Source organism: Dreissena polymorpha, chromosome 12 (genome assembly GCF_020536995.1).
Source record: "Dreissena polymorpha isolate Duluth1 chromosome 12, UMN_Dpol_1.0, whole genome shotgun sequence".
NCBI classification, from domain to species: domain Eukaryota; kingdom Metazoa; phylum Mollusca; class Bivalvia; order Myida; family Dreissenidae; genus Dreissena; species Dreissena polymorpha.
Window position 1 is genome coordinate 26,987,622 of NC_068366.1, and position 19,945 is coordinate 27,007,566.

Here is a 19,945-nt window from a genome sequence, read left to right on the forward strand (position 1 = left end):
ATCTCCAAGGTCAAGGTCACAATTGGAGTTGAAAACCTGGTTTTGTGACAATTTTGTCCCTTGTTTTTACCTTACATTACAAGTCAAAAGTATGTGCACAGCAGACTCGGGCATAGAGAAATGGGTTGTCAGCAGTAGCTGCTGTACAAGTCACTAGTCCAGTATGTTGATAAGTAGGCAAAATGTGCCAAGGTACAGGGGATATGTTGGGAATGTATTTGTGTTTTGGTGATGGAATTCTAGAAAGAATAGTGTGATACAATTACAATTTTATCAATCAACATGATTTTAATATTCGTAAAAGAGTTCCTTTATAATATAAAGTACAGTACATGTATTTTATATACACTAAACATTGCAATGTTTACAGCAGGTTATTTTGTCCACGCCATGGACACTTAAAGCTTTTCTTACAAATGTAATAAGCACTGTCTCTTTCTCGCTTGTTTTGGTAATCAAGGAGCAAATTTGTAAACACCAAGTTTTCTTCATAAAAACCTGACACCAATCCTCTACCTCAAAGATTTAAGATTTGCTTCCAAAAACTCTAAAATTGTCTTCCAAGAATGTTCCTGTGCATCAGCGTGAGGTTTGGGATATCCACCTGCCATCATTTTTTCGTCTGAAAAACAACAGAACAAATGAAAATGTATTTTTATCAATTTTAGACATGAAGCTTTCACAGACAATGTGTCCCCAACCAGAGGTTCATTATTGCTAAAAGGGTACAGCAAGAATTTGCAATCAAATAATAACAATGCAATCACAACACCTGGCATTGTGTAATTTTTCACCAAGTACAATAACAGTTAACTCAATCTTGAATCAAGTAAAATATTCGCTTTAGCATTTACAGATAATCATTCTTTAAGTTTGAAAAAAAAAGGCATGCAAATTGTAGGAGTTGCGCTCAAATGCTTTTAGATGAATTGATAGTTTTAAACAGAAATAATTTCTATAAAAAAATACAAATTCAATGCAAACACAAAACCTTGACAATAAGCAATATCGCACATCAGGTCATCGATTATTTAAAAGTTAAACAAGAAATGTGTTTGTCAGAAATACTATGTCCCCTTCTGCGCCGCTTTGACTTAGTATTTTTGACCTTTGACCTTGAAGAATGACCTTGACCTTTCACCACTCAAAATGTGCAGCTCCATGAGATACATATGCATGCCAAATATCAAGTTGCTATCTTCAATGTTGCAAAAGTTATTGCAAATGTTAAAGTTGGTACAAACCAACAGACCAACCAACCAACAGACAAGGCAAAAACAATATGTCCCCCACTATAGTGGTGGGGGACATAAAAATCTGCAGGCCAAATGTAGGAGGAGTTGCACACAGAAGCTTTCATTTGTAATGTTTAACAAATGGCTTTTAGTCCTTAAATCTTAATTGTAAAACCTTGTCATTAGCTGTATGGATAATAATTCTGTAAACGTTTGACGCAAGTGACACGTAAAATGCAGGAGGGGTTGTGCACAGGGACAGAAGTAAACTTTAATTCTGGCACACATCCTCGTATGGAATGACACCGGCCATTTCTATATCTCAACGCCTCTGGGGGAAAAGAAATGTCAAGGGTCAATGTCTGTACCAATCTTATCCTTATGTAGTAAACCAAAGACTGATGTAAAAAAGTTTTGCAGCACTGTATACTTACAAAAATACTTTATCAAAGACTGTACAAGACTTAAGCATCAAAGTGATAAAGGTTATCTGATTTGTCCCTACCTTTAAACTTCTCGGGTATGAAGTCCACAGTGAGCATTCTTTTGCGTCCGGGAGCCACTGTCCTGATGTGAGGCATGAATGGTGGCTCTATCAGGTGACCTGCACCCTCGTAACGGAACACCTGACAGGTAAACATGTGACACCTTTAGATACCTTCCTTAACAGACGGGCTATCAAGTGACAGCTTCACATACATGTCTTCTCAGACAAACAAATGACAGCTTCACATACATCTCAGACAAACAAATGACAGCTTCACATACATGTCTTCTCAGACAAAGAAATGACAGCTTCACATTCATGTCTTCAGACAAACAAGTGAAAGCTTCACAGATAAACAAGTGACAGCTTCACATACATGTCTTCTCAGACAAACAAATGACAGCTTCACAAACATGTCTCCTCAGACAATCAAATGACAGCTTCACATTCATGTCTTCTCAGACAAACAAATGACAGCTTCACATACATGTCTTCTCAGACAAACAAATGACAGCTTCATATACATGTATTCTCAGACAAACAAATGACAGCTTCACATACATCTCTTCTCAGACAAACAAATGGCAGCTTCACATTCATGTCTTCTCAGACAATCAAATGACAGCCTCACATATATGTCTTCTCAGACAAACAAGTAACAGCTTCATATACATGTCTTCTCAGACAAACAAATGACAGCCTCACATACGTTTTCTCAGACAAACAAGTGACGGCTTCATATACATGTCTTCTCAGACAAACAAATGACAGCTTCACATACATCTCTTCTCAGACAAACAAATGACAGCTTCACATTCATGCCTTCTCAGACAAACAAATGACGCCTTCACATTCATGTCTTCTCAGACAAACAAATGACAGCCTCACATACATGTCTTCTCAGACAAACAAATGACAGCTTCACATTCATGTCTTCTCAGACAAACAAATGACGCCTTCACATTCATGTCTTCTCAGACAAACAAGTGACAGCTTCACATACATGTCTTCTCAGACAAACAAGTGACAGCTTCACATACATGTCTTCTCAGACAAACAAATGACAGCTTCACATTCATGCCTTCTCAGACAAACAAATGACGCCTTCACATTCATGTCTTCTCAGACAAACAAGTGACAGCTTCACATACATGTCTTCTCAGACAAACAAATGACAGCTTCACATTCATGCCTTCTCAGACAAACAAATGACGCCTTCACATTCATGTCTTCTCAGACAAACAAATGACGCCTTCACATTCATGTCTTCTCAGACAAACAAGTGACAGCTTCACATTCATGTCTTCTCAGACAAACAAGTGACAGCTTCACATACATGTCTTCTCAGACAAACAAATGACAGCTTCACATTCATGCCTTCTCAGACAAACAAATGACGCCTTCACATTCATGTCTTCTCAGACAAACAAGTGACAGCTTCACATACATGTCTTCTCAGACAAACAAATGACAGCTTCACATTCATGCCTTCTCAGACAAACAAATGACGCCTTCACATTCATGTCTTCTCAGACAAACAAATGACAGCCTCACATACATGTCTTCTCAGACAAACAAGTGACAGCTTCACATACATGTCTTCTCAGACACACAAGTGTTACCTTCAGGTACCTGACTAAAAGAAAAACAAGTGACAGCTTCATATAACTGTCTTCTCAGACAGGCAAACAAATTATAACTTCATATACCATCCTTAACAGATAGACACAGAAGTGATACGTTCAGATATCTGCCTTCACAGACAAAGGAGTAATACCTTCATACACCAGCTGTTATCTGACTGTTTATTTTATCTGTTTTCTTTATAATAGGTGGTAAGGTTAGCAACGTTCTATATATTGAAATAATTCAGTGTACAGATGAATACAATTATCAGTATCAACCAAGCTCACTAGTATACAGCAAATATCCTAATTAAAAGTAATAAAACAACTTTAATTAAATTGCCAAACCTCAGTTTTCCTTTCTATGTCTCTGGGTATATACTTACCTGTAAATTGTGTCTGTACTGGTCTGGGATATGATTCTCCAAGTATGTGTGCCACTTAGGGTGAACCTGCTTGTCATCTTCCCCTACAATCACCAGCAGTCGGGCACCATGTTGCCAAGCCTGCAGCAGACAGGGGAACAGGGCAACTTGAAAGGGCACAGTACAAAAACACATTGAAACTGTACAATGTATTAACTCTATGAAAAAACATTAATTTAACTCTGTTTGCCCATATGCTATTTATGGATGATTGGTATGTAGAGTACAATGCACAAGTATACATGTACCTATACACAGTTGAAGCATTGATACCATGCGTTAACTGTATTATTCCTCATTTACTTTATTAACTGCAGTGTATATATTTTAAGTATCTTCAAAAGCACTTTGTGGCAGTAAAATGACAAGCGTGTTGACACAGACATGACCCCTTAATCACAAGCTTAAATCATAATTAAGTAAGACAGAATCTTTTTGTTCATATTTGTCAAAACAGTTTCTTTTACAAGACCTGCAAGCTCAGGTACTCTTACAGACTGACACTTATAACACTGTCAACTCATACGGACTTAAAGTTCTAACAGACTGATAACTCTAACAGACTGATAACTCTAACAGACTGACAACTCTAACAGACTGTCAACTCTAACCAACTGATAACTCAAACAGACTGACAACTCTAACAAACTAATAACAGACTGACCAAAAACAGACTCAAAACACTAACAGACTTACAACTCTAACAGACTGACAGTTCTAAAAGACTTACAACTCTAACAGACTGTCAACTCTAACAAACTGAAAACTCCAATTGACTGACAGTTCTAAATGACTGACAACTCTTACAGACTGAAAACTCTTACAGACTGACAGCTTCTACAGACTGAAAACTCTAACAGACTAACAACACTAATAGACTGACAGCTCCAACAGACTGACAGCCCTAACTGACTAAAAGCTATAACAGACTGTCAACTCTAACAGAATAACAACTCCAACAGACTGACAGCTCTACAAGACTTACAACACTAACAGACTGATGGCTCTTACAGACTGACAGTTCTAACAGACTGACAGCTCTAACAGACTGACAGCTCTTACAGATTGGCAGTTATAACAGACTAACAACTCTAACAGATTGACAACTCTTATCTGACTGACATCTCTAACAGACTGACATCTCTTACAGACTTACAACTCCAACAGACTGACAACTCTAACAGACTGACAGTTATAACAGACTTACAACTCTAACAGATTGACAACTCTTATCAGACTGACATCTCTAATAGACTGCCAGTTCTAACAGACTGACAACTCCAACAGACTGACAACTCTAACAGACTGACAGCTCAGACTAGAAACCCATTAGACCAAGCATATGTGAATGCATAAGAAAGTCTGAATACCACAGCATACAGGAATCAGAATGGGACTGAAGCAGTCAAAGACCTGGTTGATGACAACACCCTCCTCTGTAGTGTATACTTTGTCACTCCTGCAGAGACATGTTCACTTGGCATGTAGAGATTAGAAGTGTCAATAAGATATATCAATATGGTGTCAATAAGATATATCAAGATGACATCTAGACATAATAAAGATGAATGAAGATATATAATGGTAGTATTTGACATAGATGTGTCACATCTACATTACGAGGTGGAGTGTTTACGTACAGAGATAGAATGTAGATATATAGCAGTGGCATTAAGAGAATATACAGATGGCTAATAGACGCATAGAGATAGAATGTAGACATATAGAAGTGGCATGAAGACATTATAAAGATGGCTTATAGACACAAACCGAGGTTGAATGTAGACAACATAGAAGTGGCAAATAGACATTAAGAAGGTGGCATGTAGACATTAAGAAGGTGGCATGTAGACAACATAGAGGTGGCATGTATTCATATGAAGGTAACATACAGGCATACAGAGCTGGCTTGAAGACATTTAGAACTGGCATGCAGACAAATAGAGCTTGCTTGTAGACATTACGAAGGTGGTATGTATACATATGGAGGTATCATACAGACATACAGAGCTGGATAGGATAGAAGACATTTAAAGCTGGCATGTATATTATAGAACTTGCCGGTAGACATTACAGAGGAGGTGACACGCAGACATAAAGAGGAGACATATATAAGCATATAGATTGCATGTAGACATATACAGAGGTTACATGTGAACACATAGAGACAACATGTGTACATATAGAGGCTGCCTGTAGACATGACATTCAGACCTTAAGAGGTTGCATGTAGACATACAGACATGACATTCAGACATAAAGAGGCTGCCTGTAGACATGACATTCAGACATAAAGAGGCTGCCTGTAGACATGACATTCAGACCTAAAGAGGTTGCATGTAGACATACAGATATGACATTCAGACATAAAGAGGTTGCATGTAGACATAAGACATGGCATTCAGACATAAAGAGGTTGCATTTAGACATTCAGACATGACATTAAGACATAAAGAGGTTGCATGTAGACATACATACATGACATTCAGACATAAAGAGGTTGCATGTAGACATACATACATGCCATTCAGACATAAAGAGGTTGCATGTAGACATACAGACATGACATTCAGACATAAAGAGGCTGCCTGTAGACATACAGACATGACATTCAGACATAAAGAGGCTGCCTGTAGACATACAGACAAGACATTAAAACATAAAGAGGTTGCATGTAGACACAAAATAAATATGTAAAGATTATAGAGGTGGCATGTATACATTAAAGAGGTGGAATTAAGACATTACAGCTATAATATGACATTAGCATGCCTACATGAAAACTGTGGTCTCATGCCTTTCCCATAACATCACTTACCAGTCAGTACTCCCTTCAAATGACGAATTCAAGTTCTCAAAACTGCTAATGATGGGGACACCATTGATGTTCACAACAACTTTGACCTGAATTTATAACAACACAAATATTTATTAAGGTAAAATACAAATATTGGGTATTTATTAAATAATGAAATGAAATTAAGACATCAAAAGTGAATAACATTAACATTGCTTTATCTTACCATTCTATAAATGATTAGTGTTAAATGTTAATTTCACTTCAACATAATAAGTTTGACCTTATGTCAGTACTACCTGTCGTTTATGTGTGTCTTTCTGTCTTACAAATAACAAAGGATAACTTCTTTTATACAATCTAAAATGTCTTTACATAATACATTTTCTTGAGTAACACAAAGTAGACACATTTCTATTGAAGAAAAGAACCAATGTTGTACCAATGGTTGCCAATTGCTGCCAATTTAAAACTGTCCACTGAAGACGAAAGCTATTGATCCAGTTCTTCATAACTAAGTGGCCAGTATACAATTCAAACCAAGATTCAAAGCTTTCGCAGCTTTTCCTTGATAAGTTAACAGGGTTGTCATTCTAGAACATGAATGTCCCATGTTTCACATTTCATCTTATTTACAGTAAAGAAACCCCAGTCTATCACAACAAAGTTATCCCAGATAAGATAAATATTTCCCCTATCAGTCCATATATGAGGTTGCAGAAAGTCTCATCTTAAACTCGAATTTCTCACAAAGCACATGCTCATTTCCTCAGGTATTCATGACCTGATGTAACAAAAGACAAGAGCTGACCTATGTTTGTGGAACACAATTCTCCCTATTGCACTTTGATGCTGAACAGCAGCTATTTCAGTTAAAATTATTAAGTCCAAGGCCCATAAATTTAAAAACAAACAATCAACCAGAACAAAACTCAAACTTGATCTGTAAGTCATGAAGGAAGACTCAAACAACAAAAATAAAGTCATTATCTGAAAGAATGTCGGAAAAAAATCGAGAAAAATGTTGCTTGCAAGGAAACTCGTCAAAAATCAATGGACTTTACCTTAACTCAAACTTGATATGTAAGTCATGTAAATAGACTCTCACACCAAAAATCAGGTAAATATCTACACTCATTTAGGGAAAAAGATTGGGGAACAAATGCCAGACAGATGGAAAAATGAATGGACAGATGTACAGACCACAGATGGTTGGACTTTGCGACTTCCATAAGCCACGCTACAGTGGGGAATAAAAAAGTTATACATTCAAATATAGATAGGCAAAACCACATGCTTAAATCATCCAGATGTCATCAACCAAGCCAGTTTTTCACTGAAATATTAACCCCCAAAATGCCTTCAGTCTGAGCTTACCTGAGATGACAAAGTGGCCAGTCTAAGCCCCAAATGTCCCCCAAAGCACAGGCCTATTACTCCCAATCTGGCTTCATCTACATACTCCTGTTCCGATAACCACTCAAAGGATTTCTGAAAATAACAACAAGAAGAGTAATAATAGGACTTTCAAACTGCATACAATGGGAAGATTTTCATGCTCAAATAGTGCCTGTTAACCCTTTGCATGCTGGGAAATTTGTCGTCTGCTTAAATGTTGTCTGCTGAATTTCTAAAATTAGCATTTCTTCTATTTTTTTCAAAGAATACTATCAGAATAGCAAACAGTTTGGATCCTGATGAGACGTCACGTTCTGTGGCGTCTCATCTGGATCCAAACTGTTTGCAAAGGCCTTTAAAATTCGGTTCCCGCACTGAAAGGGTTAAAAAAAGAAATCTACAATAGCACAAAAGACACAGTGATCAGATTATTACAAGCCACGGTTTAAACAGTAAATATGTTAAACATATGTTATACTTGTAGTTGAAATCTGCAGCAAGCATATCTATGCTGTTATACAAGCTTACCTGTATGAAGTTGTTATTTGTTTGTTGCATAACACATGCATTTGGAGTTGATATCAGTTCTGATGATAGAAATTCCTTTAAACAAGCTTACCAGTATATAGTTTATATTTGCTGCGAACAAAGCAATCATATTATACAAGCCTACCAGTACATACTTGATATTTGCTCCCATAATAAATATGCTATCATTTAAGCCTACATGTATTGCAGTTGATATCTGCTCCCATCAAATCACTGCTAAAATTCAAGCCTACCAGTATGTAGTTGATATCTGCTCCCATCAAAGTACTGCTATAATTCAAGCCTACCAGTATGCAGTTGATGTCTGCTCCCATCAAAGCACTGCTATAAGACAAGCCTACCAGTATGCAGTTGATATCTGCTCCCATCAAAGTACTGCTATAATTCAAGCCTATGTGTATGTAGTTGATATCTGCTCCCATCAAAGCATAATTCAAGCCTACCAGTATGTAGTTGATATCTGCTCCCATCAAAGCACTGCTATAATTCAAGCCTACCTGTATGTAGTTGATATCTGCTCCCATCAAAGCCCTGCTATAATTCAAGCCTACCAGTATGCAGTTGATATCTGCTCCCATCAAAGGACTGCTATAATTCAAACCTACCTGTATGCAGTTGATATCTGCTCACATCATATCTATGCTATAATTCAAGCCTACCAGTATATAGTTGATATCTGCTCCCATCATAGCTATGCTATAAATCAAGCCTACCTGTATATAGATGATATCTGCTCCCATCATAGCTATGCTATAATTCAAGCCTACCAGCATATAGTTGATATCTGCTCCCATCATAGCTATGCTATAATTCAAGCCTACCAGTATATAGTTGATATCTGCTCCCATCATAGCTATGCTATAATTCAAGCCTAACTGTGTGTTGGTGATATCTGCTCCAATCATAGCTATGCTATAATTCAAGCCTATATGTATATAGTTGATTCTGCTCCCATCATAGCTTTGCTATAATTCAAGCCTACCAGCATACAATTGATATCTGCTCCAATCATAGCTATGCTATAATTCAAGCCTACCAGTATATAGTTGATATCTGCTCCCATCATAGCTATGCTATAATTCAAGCCTACCTGTGTGTTAGTGATATCTGCTCCAATCATAGCTATGCTATAATTCAAGCCTCCATGTATGTAGTTGATATCTGCTCCCATCATAGCTATGCTATAATTCAAGCCTATCTGTATATAGATGTTATCTGCTCCCATCATAGCTATGCTATAATTCAAGCCTACATGTATGTAGTTGATATCTGCTCCCATCACAGCTATGCTATAATTCAAGCCTACCTGTATATAGTTGATTTCTGCCTCCATCATAGCTTTGCTATAATTCAAGCCTACCTGTGTGTTGGTGATATCTGCTCCCATCATAGCTATGCAATAATTAAACCCTACATGTATGTAGTTGATATCTGCTCCCATCATAGCTATGCTATAATTCAAGCCTACCTGTATGTAGTTGATATCTGCTCCCATGAGCATAGTGGGGAGCCCCTCGCCATACAGGTACGATAGACTCAAGGTGGCGTAGCCATGGGATGCCAACAGGGCCGCCCTGGTCTCAATCTGGGACACCAGGCCCCCAAACATGTCCACCAACCCAGGGAATGGGCCCTCACCTGGGAAACAATATACTCAGGTATACACTTCTGCTGGTTTGAATTACTACTTATCTCATGTTTTGCATTCATTAGTGGAGAAAATTGTGAATAACAACCTTATCATTTCAGTCTGGTTTCGTGCAACAGTTTTCATTTTATTTTTTAAATTATCTCTTTACAATTATCAGGGTTTCTTATAATATACCTGTTAAAAAAAAGAAAAACAATTCAATAAAATGATTTAATTACTTATCGATTGAGCAGCCACTACAGTTAATTTAGCCGCAATTAACAACCATTTTTTTGTGTAACCTTACCATCATGTCATACTTAAGATTTCACACTTCCCACAATGGTATGATGTTCCACCACTTTCGAAAATATGTTTCATCTGACCACTCATGAAATGACCATATGATCTTACACTGGAATAATTCAATGTCCTATACTTCATAATACTAATGAATTAAAAATACAAGAGCACAGCCTTGCTGGTGCAGACCGGTCATCTTTTTTCTTTTTAAAGGTGAAGGGACTCTCAATTTCAATCACAAAGGAGGGAGGGGTGGAGTGAAGAGGGGTGTATAGTGTGGGGGTGTGGACATTAATTATATTATCTTCCAAAAATGCGAAAAAAAAAAAGAAAAATAATAATAAAAGAATTCGGGGGTGGGGGGGGATGGTTGGACGGTATTTCAAAAATAAAATAATAAAATAAATATTTGTGTTTTTTAACCGTTTAAAAAAAAAACAACAATGGGGGGTGGGGGGTAAAGTGTGAGGGTGTGGTGGTCATTTGTGAGATGATATTAAAAAAAAAAAAAAAAAAAAATAGGGGGGGGGGAGATTCGGGGGGGGGGGGAGATTCGGGGGGGGGGAGATTCGGGGGGGGGGGGGGAGGGCACGGGGGATGGTTTGGGTGGAGTCTATTGTGGTATGTCAGGTAAGAGTAGTTTTGTCAAAGTATCAATCAAATCTAATCATAAATAAAGAAGTTCTGGCAATTTCAGCAAAATTTAATAATTTGACCTTGAGAGTCAAGGTCATTCAAAGTTCAAGGTAAAATTCAACTTGCCAGGTACAGTAACCTCATGATAGAATTAAAGTATTTGAAGTTTGAAAGCAATAGCCTTGATACATTAGAAGTAAAGTGGATCGAAACACAAAATTTAACCATATATTCAAAGTTACTAAGTCAAAAAAGGGCCATAATTCCATAAAAATGACAACCAGAGTTATGCAACTTGTCCTTTTACTGTACCCTTATGATAGTTTGCGAGTGTTCCAAGTATGAAAGCAGTATCTATGATACTTTAGGGGTAAAGTGGACCAAAACACAAAACTTAACCAAATTTTCAATTTTCTAAGTATAAAGGGCCCATAATTCCGTCCAAATGCCAGTCAGAGTTACATAACTTTGCCTGCACAGTCCCCTTATGATAGTTAATAAGTGTTGCAAGTATGAAAGCAATAGCTTTGATACTGTATGAATAAAGTGGACCTAAACACAAAACTTAACCAAATTTTCAATTTTTTAAGTATAAAAAGGGCACATAATTCTGTCAAAATGCCAGTCAGAGTTACATAACTTTGCCTGCACAGTCCCCTTATGATAGTTAGTAAGTGTTGCAAGTATGAAAGCAATAGCTTTGATACTTAAGGAATAAAATGGACCTAAACACAAAACTTAACCAAAATTTTCAATTTTCTAAGTATAAAAAGGGCACATAATTCTGTCAAAATGCACGCCAGAGTTATCTAACTTTGTCTGCCCAGTCCCCTCATGATAGTAAGTAAGTGTACCAAGTTTGAATGCAATAGCATTGATACTTTATGAGAAAAGTGGACCTAAACGCAAAACTTAACCGGACGCCGACGCCAAGGTGATGACAATAGCTCATAATTTTTTTCAAAAAATAGATGAGCTAAAAATAGATTGTGGACTAGGAAGAAGACATGTATTCTTATGACACAGAGCACTCCACATTCCTGTTTTGATGTGCTCATGAATATTTTGTAAAGTTTCATCACTCCAGCCATGATATTTTTATCTTCACATGAGACAAGCATCCAACAGTAAGACTGACTGATGGACAAGAAAGAAAAATCTCTTAAAAATGGGAGCATAAAATCTGTTGTCCATATGATGGTTATCATGAGTTCTTGGCATTATTTATCATTTGGAATTGTGTGGTTTGAAAAATGTTACCGGTATATTAATTTTATTAGTATTGAACATTTTCAACTGATGCACCTTGAGGCACAAACACTGTCCCCTTGATCTGGCCAGTCAGTCTGATCCTCCTCACTCCAGGCCTCATGAAGAGTCGCTGAACCTTGGTCTCTGCCAGCGGCAACAGGTCAGTACTGGCAGGCTGCACTTGGTTGCCGGGCAAGACTTTGATAGAGAACACCATTGGCTGAGTGACATCCTTCTTGACCAGCCGGACTAGATCTCCACCACCCACTGACTTCAGGCTCCAGAACAGACCCATTTGTTCTACACCTGATTGAAATATATGTCATCAGATTAAAAACCTCAATGTGAATGATATGAACACACATGCATAAGTTGTCAGAAAATATCACAGTTGGCAATATAAAGCAAATTTGCACATTTTTTTATATAAATATGCATGCATAGTTTATGACCATTGTAGTACTACATGTACAGTGTGTATACATATGGACAGTTTGAGCAAATGAAACTAGTTCTTTTACCAATGCCTACTAATCAAGAACGCACCTGTAAAAGATCCCTCTAATGAATGCGTTCTGCAGTTGTCAACTATGCCATTATTATCTGCTTTATAAAGACACCGAGATTCAAACTTTGTGTCATTTTCAATCAAATCCAGCACAAACGTGACAAGCTGACTGGAGTCCAGGCCTGACATCCGGATATGGATGGGTTCGTCTACCATGCAGACCATTGGACTGACGTGAAGGGAGGGCCTGTCTTGATCGGAGAGGCTCATGGAGGAACAATGTTGGGCCTTCACTGCATGTCCCAAGATCACAGTCAGGCGACGTATAGATTTAAGCATGGTGCTTTTATCTAGGAGACTTATCTAAAATATGCGATGTTGAACAATGCTGCCAAAAATTGCATAGCTTAATTTCTAAAAATATAAATAGACAATTGTGAAGATGCACTAGATCTATTGTCATTATGAAATAAATACAACAACAAATTATTATTATAATTCTGATATGAGTTTAATAGATCTAACTTAACAATATTTTGTGAAACGCAATTTCCCCTTCTGCACTTTGAAGCCACACAGCAGCTATATTCCATTTAAAAACATCATAACGAAGTTATGGTCCTTTGATATTTTACAAAGTTACATGCCTTGGACAGTATCTGAAAGTGTTTTGGAAAGAATTACAGAAGTATTATTTTATAGAAAATTCCTATAGTATATAGGAAATCAGACGCCGGTAACTTGATCCAAAATCAATGAACCTTAATATCTGAAAACATTTCGAAAGAAATCTCTTAAAAACAATTATAAGAGAGAAAGTTTCTAAGTCCAAAGCCGGAACCAGTACAAACTCACACTTCATCTGTAAGTCATGTAGCTTTTGTAGGTACTTAAAAAAATAACCTCCAGAAAACGGTTATTATAACAGCAAAAACACACATACATACACATATGTGTGTTCAGGACAATATTCAATAAATGGAATGTACCATGCCTTAGTTACAAAGTCATCTATCTAATCCGAATTGTTTACCATCCGGATTTTATAACATTATTGTAAACATCTTAATGCTTACAGACCATATCATTGATTACAGATTTAACATATATAAATACATAATTTAGTAACAATGATACTAACTTGATTTTATACAGTGATCAGTATTGCTAGTTCTTGCCAAACTAATTGGAAAATAAAATAATCCAGAAAGCAGCGGTAGATCAAGAGGCGGTCCATACAATAACCGAAAAGCACCGAAAAGCACCGAAAAGCACTCAATTTCTCTCTATATATATGCAATATATCGTTTTTAGTGTATGTTAACGAGTTTAATTAGTAATAAATGGTTATATGATTGTATGTTTATACTACATTGTGCCCAAAATGGAAAATATCGGCAATTACCGACCGAAAAGCACTTCATGTGGAAACCGAAAAGCACTCAATTTCTCGCTATATATATGAATATTTGCGTTTCTATTGGGTGTAAACGGATTGAATTAGTTATAAATGGTTATATTTCATGCACATTTATACTACCTTGGGTTTATAACGAGGTATTAATGCCCGAAATTGGATAAATATCGGCAATATACCGACCGAAAAGCACTTCATGTGAAGACCGAAAAGCACTCAATTTCTCGCTATATATATGAATATTTGCGTTTCTATTGGGTGTAAACGGAGTGAATTAGTTATAAATGGTTATATTTCATGCATATTTATACTACCTTGGGTTTATTATGAGGTATTAAGCCCCAAAATTGGATAAATATCGGCAATATACCGACCGAAAAGCACTTCATGTGAAGACCGAAAAGCACTCAATTTCTCGCTATATATATGAATAGTTGCGTTTCTATTGGGTGTAAACGGATTGAATTAGTTATAAATGGTTATATTTCATGCACATTTATACTACCTTGGGTTTATAACGAGGTATTAATGCCCGAAATTGGATAAATATCGGCAATATACCGACCGAAAAGCACTTCATGTGAAGACCGAAAAGCACTCAATTTCTCGCTATATATATGAATATTTGCGTTTCTATTGGGTGTAAACGGAGTGAATTAGTTATAAATGGTTATATTTCATGCACATTTATACTACCTTGGGTTTATAACGAGGTATTAATGCCCGAAATTGGATAAATATCGGCAATATACCGACCGAAAAGCACTTCATGTGAAGACCGAAAAGCACTCAATTTCTCGCTATATATGAATATTTGCGTTTCTATTGGGTGTAAACGGATTGAATTAGTTATAAATGGTTATATTTCATGCACATTTATACTACCTTGGGTTTATAACGAGGTATTAATGCCCGAAATTGGATAAATATCGGCAATATACCGACCGAAAAGCACTTCATGTGAAGACCGAAAAGCACTCAATTTCTCGCTATATATATATAATATTTGCGTTCCTATTATGTGTAAACGGTTTAAATTAGTTATAAATGGTATATTGCATGCATATTTATACTACCTTGTGTTTATAACGAGGTATTAATGCCCGAAATTGGATAAATATCGGCAATATACCGACCGAAAAGCACTTCATGTGAAGACCGAAAAGCACTCAATTTCTCGCTATATATGTGAATATTTGCGTTTCTATTGGGTGTAAACGGATTGAATTAGTTATAAATGGTTATATTTCATGCATATTTATACTACCTTGGGTTTATTATGAGGTATTAAGCCCCAAAATTGGATAAATATCGGCAATATACCGACCGAAAAGCACTTCATGTGAAGACCGAAAAGCACTCAATTTCTCGCTATATATATGAATAGTTGCGTTTCTATTGGGTGTAAACGGATTGAATTAGTTATAAATGGTTATATTTCATGCACATTTATACTACCTTGGGTTTATAACGAGGTATTAATGCTCGAAATTGGATAAATATCGGCAATATACCGACCGAAAAGCACTTCATGTGAAGACCGAAAAGCACTCAATTTCTCGCTATATATATATAATATTTGCGTTCCTATTATGTGTAAACGGTTTAAATTAGTTATAAATGGTATATTGCATGCATATTTATACTACCTTGTGTTTATAACGAGGTATTAATGCCCGAAATTGGATAAATATCGGCAATATACCGACCGAAAAGCACTTCATGTGAAGACCGAAAAGCACTCAATTTCTCGCTATATATGTGAATATTTGCGTTTCTATTGGGTGTAAACGGATTGAATTAGTTATAAATGGTTATATTTCATGCATATTTATACTACCTTGTGTTTATAACGAGGTATTAATGCCCGAAATTGGATAAATATCGGCAATATACCGACCGAAAAGCACTTCATGTGAAGACCGAAAAGCACTCAATTTCTCGCTATATATATATAATATTTGCGTTCCTATTATGTGTAAACGGTTTAAATTAGTTATAAATGGTATATTGCATGCATTTTTATACTACCTTGTGTTTATTATGAGGTATTAATGCCCAAAATTGGTTAAATATCGGCAATATACCGACCGAAAAGCACTCCCGCGACAGCAGAGAATCACCGAAAAGCACTCAAGTTCTCTATATATACATGCAAGTTAACTATAAGGGCCGATTTTAATGGATTGAAAAGATGTACATATTTATTTAGTCAAAGTCTGTTCATATTGAAACTTAATTTTAATGTCTGAAGTCATCATTAACAACTTGTGAACGAACGGCCGGTACGCTTCTTTAATCAGCACAAAGCAGTTTGGAAATAGATTTTCGCACCTTCAATTAATTATATTCCAGATAATGATGAGAAGTTGCGTTATGATCGGTGCCTTTAATTCATGTCCGAACAGTGCGGCTCGTGTGAATTAATGTACAGTTTTGTTGATTTACATGTGCTCAATTAATTATTCGATGTACGATGTGAATCTAATATTAGTTTTAGTGCAGATTCGTTCATACGACACAAAGACACTATTTTATGTTACGGATCTTTTCGGTTTAGAGGACTGAGACATTCATGTTAAAAATCGAATATAATATATATTTTTTTAATAAAAAACAGGTAGCAAGTTATAAATATATCGGCAATGTACCAACCGAAAAGCATTTCATGGTGTTTATCATCTTATACGTAAATTGATGTATATGTTTTAAGTATTTCTAATTGACGTGAAACTCTTGAATAGAAATTGCAGCATGACTTTTAGTTAATGTGCTCTGTATTAATAATAGCGATTTTAATTGAAGATACAAAAAAATCAACATGTACACTTGAAATTCAATAGCTCCCCAAATGAGTGCAGAAAAACAACGTGTCAACGTGTCACGTATATTTCAGGCACGGGCACAATCACACTTTATTAGCGCCGTCTTTAAACCCTTTTAATCTCTAAAGAACAGATTAATTTGACCTTAATTAACAAAATTAACAAAATTATTTTAACTAATGCAAGCTAGAATTAATATGTGACTACTTGCTATACAATCAGTACCATTCGAAAATGGATCGTATTTAATTGTGGTTCCTTCTTTGAACTTATGTTGACGGCCGACTTTTAGAATAGCTAGTGCCAGTAATAAATGTATTTCTTTAAATTCACATGATGTTTTTTTAAGATATGAAAGATGCAAATGTGTCTTACTTATATTGTTTTCTGGTATTTAATCTATCTTATATATATGTGACTACGTGCTAATTTTTGGAGAAATGAAAAATTCAAATGTGTCTTATATATATTTTATCCATGTATCATGTGTATTCAGTTTTCATGCGAAAATATATCTTATTTCTTAATTTCCACCATCACACTTTATTAGCGCAGCGCCGACTCAGTAAATTAATTAATGTAATAAAAAAAAGTGCAACGGTGAGGTGGATCAATTGTTAGTGCACACCACTTCAGCAATAAATGAAAGTTATTTTGGCTGTAAATCCGATATTTCCAATACAGTAGCCATGTTCCTGTGTATTGAGATGATAAGATCACCACAGCAGGTTGCTAATACACAGTGTAGACTGAAATGAAAACAGTTATTTTGGCTGTAATTCCAATTCCAGTACAGTAGCCATGTTCCTGTGTATTGAACTGATAAGATCACCACAGCAGGTTGCTAATACACCGTGTAGACTTCCACTGTTTTATTATAGTAATTGTTATTTACCTGCTTGGAATAAATGGTGTATTCATTCGAGTCTGATGGTGTATTGTAAAATATATAATTCTGATAAGAAACAGTAGCACACAACAGGAATTTGGTTGATAAAAATAACTGATGTATTTATTGAAAGTGAAATTTGCCCAGAATAGTTGTATAAAATTTTTCGTCTAGCGGCCAAGTGCATTAATCCCGATCGCTGTTGGGTATTTTACTGTTTAGTAACACCTTAATACCATCATTTTTAAACTGATAACGGAAATAAAGAAATATCTTTTTTTTGGTAAGTATACGTGCTTGAATTAATGTTACATCTTTCATTGGAGATACATTGCGGCAGAGTTCTAGTTCGCAGCGTAATCAAGCTCCGTGTAATCGGTATCCTACAATAAATAAGTTTTTAATTATGTGTAATTTAATTCGCAACATTGCTTATCTCAACGTTCAATGGCCCGCGCACTTCACAAAATTTTAAAACATCATTATTGTTAAGTGTACATGCTTGATATATTCATAAAATAGCAGTTTTTTAAAAACAATCGGACTTTAACCTTTAATTTGATGCAAATGAACAGAAGAACTGATGTATTTTTTAACGTGAATAACATTTTGAACTAAAAATGTTTTGAATTAATGTTAATGCAAAAATAAATCTATAACATTATACCGCTGTTGGGTATTTTACTGTTAGTAACGCTCGATTGGTCATTGTCGGCTCGGGTAAAACTTACATGTACCCCGGGTACTCTTAAGTAACTCATACTCATGTTGATGCAGTTTTTCTTAACAGAAGTTTGTTTAAGATAATCGTTAGCGCGTTTTACGACATCGGATTTTGGGCGGGAAATACAACTGGGGTACAGTCTAATATCGACCGGGTACATGTAGGTAGTACCCGAGCCGACAATGACCAATCGAGCGTTAGTAAGCCATTAATACATACATTTTTAAAATGTGAACGGAAATAGGGAAATATCGTTTTTTGAGAAGTTTACGCGCTTGATTAAATGTTAGCTGTAGAAATTTAGTCAACTCTTCGGGACACCCTCTTTTTACAGACTTCGGGCCGCATTACAGTCAAAAAAGAAAAATGCATTGATAAATGCTGCTAAGTCCGAAAGGAAACTATTAGATGCGTATAATGTGGGATTACAGCAGACTGATGTTACGTCTTAACACGGCGTGTTGTGGGTAGGGGATGTAAAGACATGTCACCTGATATAACAATAATGTGGTCTCAAATGTCTCGCTCGGAGATAATCAGACTAGAACCTAACCATTTTGTGCCATTGATTCCTGCAAACAAAATTTTAGTAAATGATGTTTCGCCACTCAGTGATGATATTAAAGTTACAAAGGTAGAAACATGTTCAATTCCTGCTAATGCAACTTTTGTGGTAATTGATGGTGACGACTCCGATTATGACCACTCGGAAACTGTTGAAAGGTCTTTTGAAAACTCATTATCTGAGAGCAGTGATGCAAATCAGAATGATGAACTGACAAATGACCAAGCAACGGCTTCTGAGGCAGACAAAACTGTAACATTGTTTAGTGGGAAATTAAACCCCATTTCTATCATATTGACGCGTGTGCGCAGCGGGTAATCAGATTGCGCGCTGCGTGTATTAAGACTATCGCACCTTCAATTGGATGCTATTTAATTAACACCCCGCTGATAAGATAACAGTATTAACACCTTCGATCAGTTGTGTTGTAATTAAAACTCACTGATAGTTTACCTGTGCATTCCGTTGATATTTATATCTGAAAATAAATGAAACACGATTTAAATGCCCCGTCGTATAGATTTCTTTACAAATCTTAATGATAATCATACCTGGTTTTTTATCATTGTTCACATTTGTTATTATAATCATGATCTTGAATTTTATAACTTTTGTACCTTCTTTGCATATGTCTATGTAACATAGTTGTATCTTTGTTTATTTTGTTTACTACCTTCTTTG

At 36.1% G+C, this 19,945-nt stretch overlaps 1 protein-coding gene across 2 annotated transcripts; it reads right to left on the reverse strand.

The window, feature by feature from the left end:
• Nucleotides 1–268: 268 nt before the first annotated feature.
• On the reverse strand, nt 269–14,073 carry LOC127853306 (bile acid-CoA:amino acid N-acyltransferase-like). 2 transcript variants are annotated; one of them, XM_052387714.1, is made up of 10 exons: nt 13,986–14,073; nt 12,883–13,207; nt 12,391–12,642; nt 9,985–10,154; nt 7,947–8,060; nt 6,591–6,676; nt 5,143–5,231; nt 3,734–3,879; nt 1,741–1,861; nt 269–622 (listed from the first exon to the last, which is right to left on the reverse strand). In XM_052387714.1, the coding sequence occupies exons 2-10, from the start codon at nt 13,181–13,183 to the stop codon at nt 513–515; spliced, it is 1,389 nt and encodes a 462-aa protein (XP_052243674.1). In that variant the 5' UTR covers nt 13,184–13,207; nt 13,986–14,073; the 3' UTR covers nt 269–512. The 2 variants fall into 2 exon arrangements, with proteins under 2 accessions (XP_052243674.1, XP_052243675.1); XM_052387715.1 differs by having other exon boundaries at nt 3,734–3,853; nt 5,153–5,231; nt 13,986–14,067.
• Nucleotides 14,074–19,945: the final 5,872 nt, after the last annotated feature.

Coding starts and splice junctions, on each gene's coding strand:
- LOC127853306 (XM_052387714.1), bottom strand. CDS start 13,183: ATGCTTAAATCTATACGTCGCCTGACTGTGATCTTGGGACATGCAGTG. Junction 12,643..12,882: donor ATTAGAGGGATCTTTTACAG/GTGCGTTCTTGA, acceptor TATTTCAATCAG/GTGTAGAACAAATGGGTCTG. Junction 10,155..12,390: donor GACAGTGTTTGTGCCTCAAG/GTGCATCAGTTG, acceptor ATTGTTTCCCAG/GTGAGGGCCCATTCCCTGGG.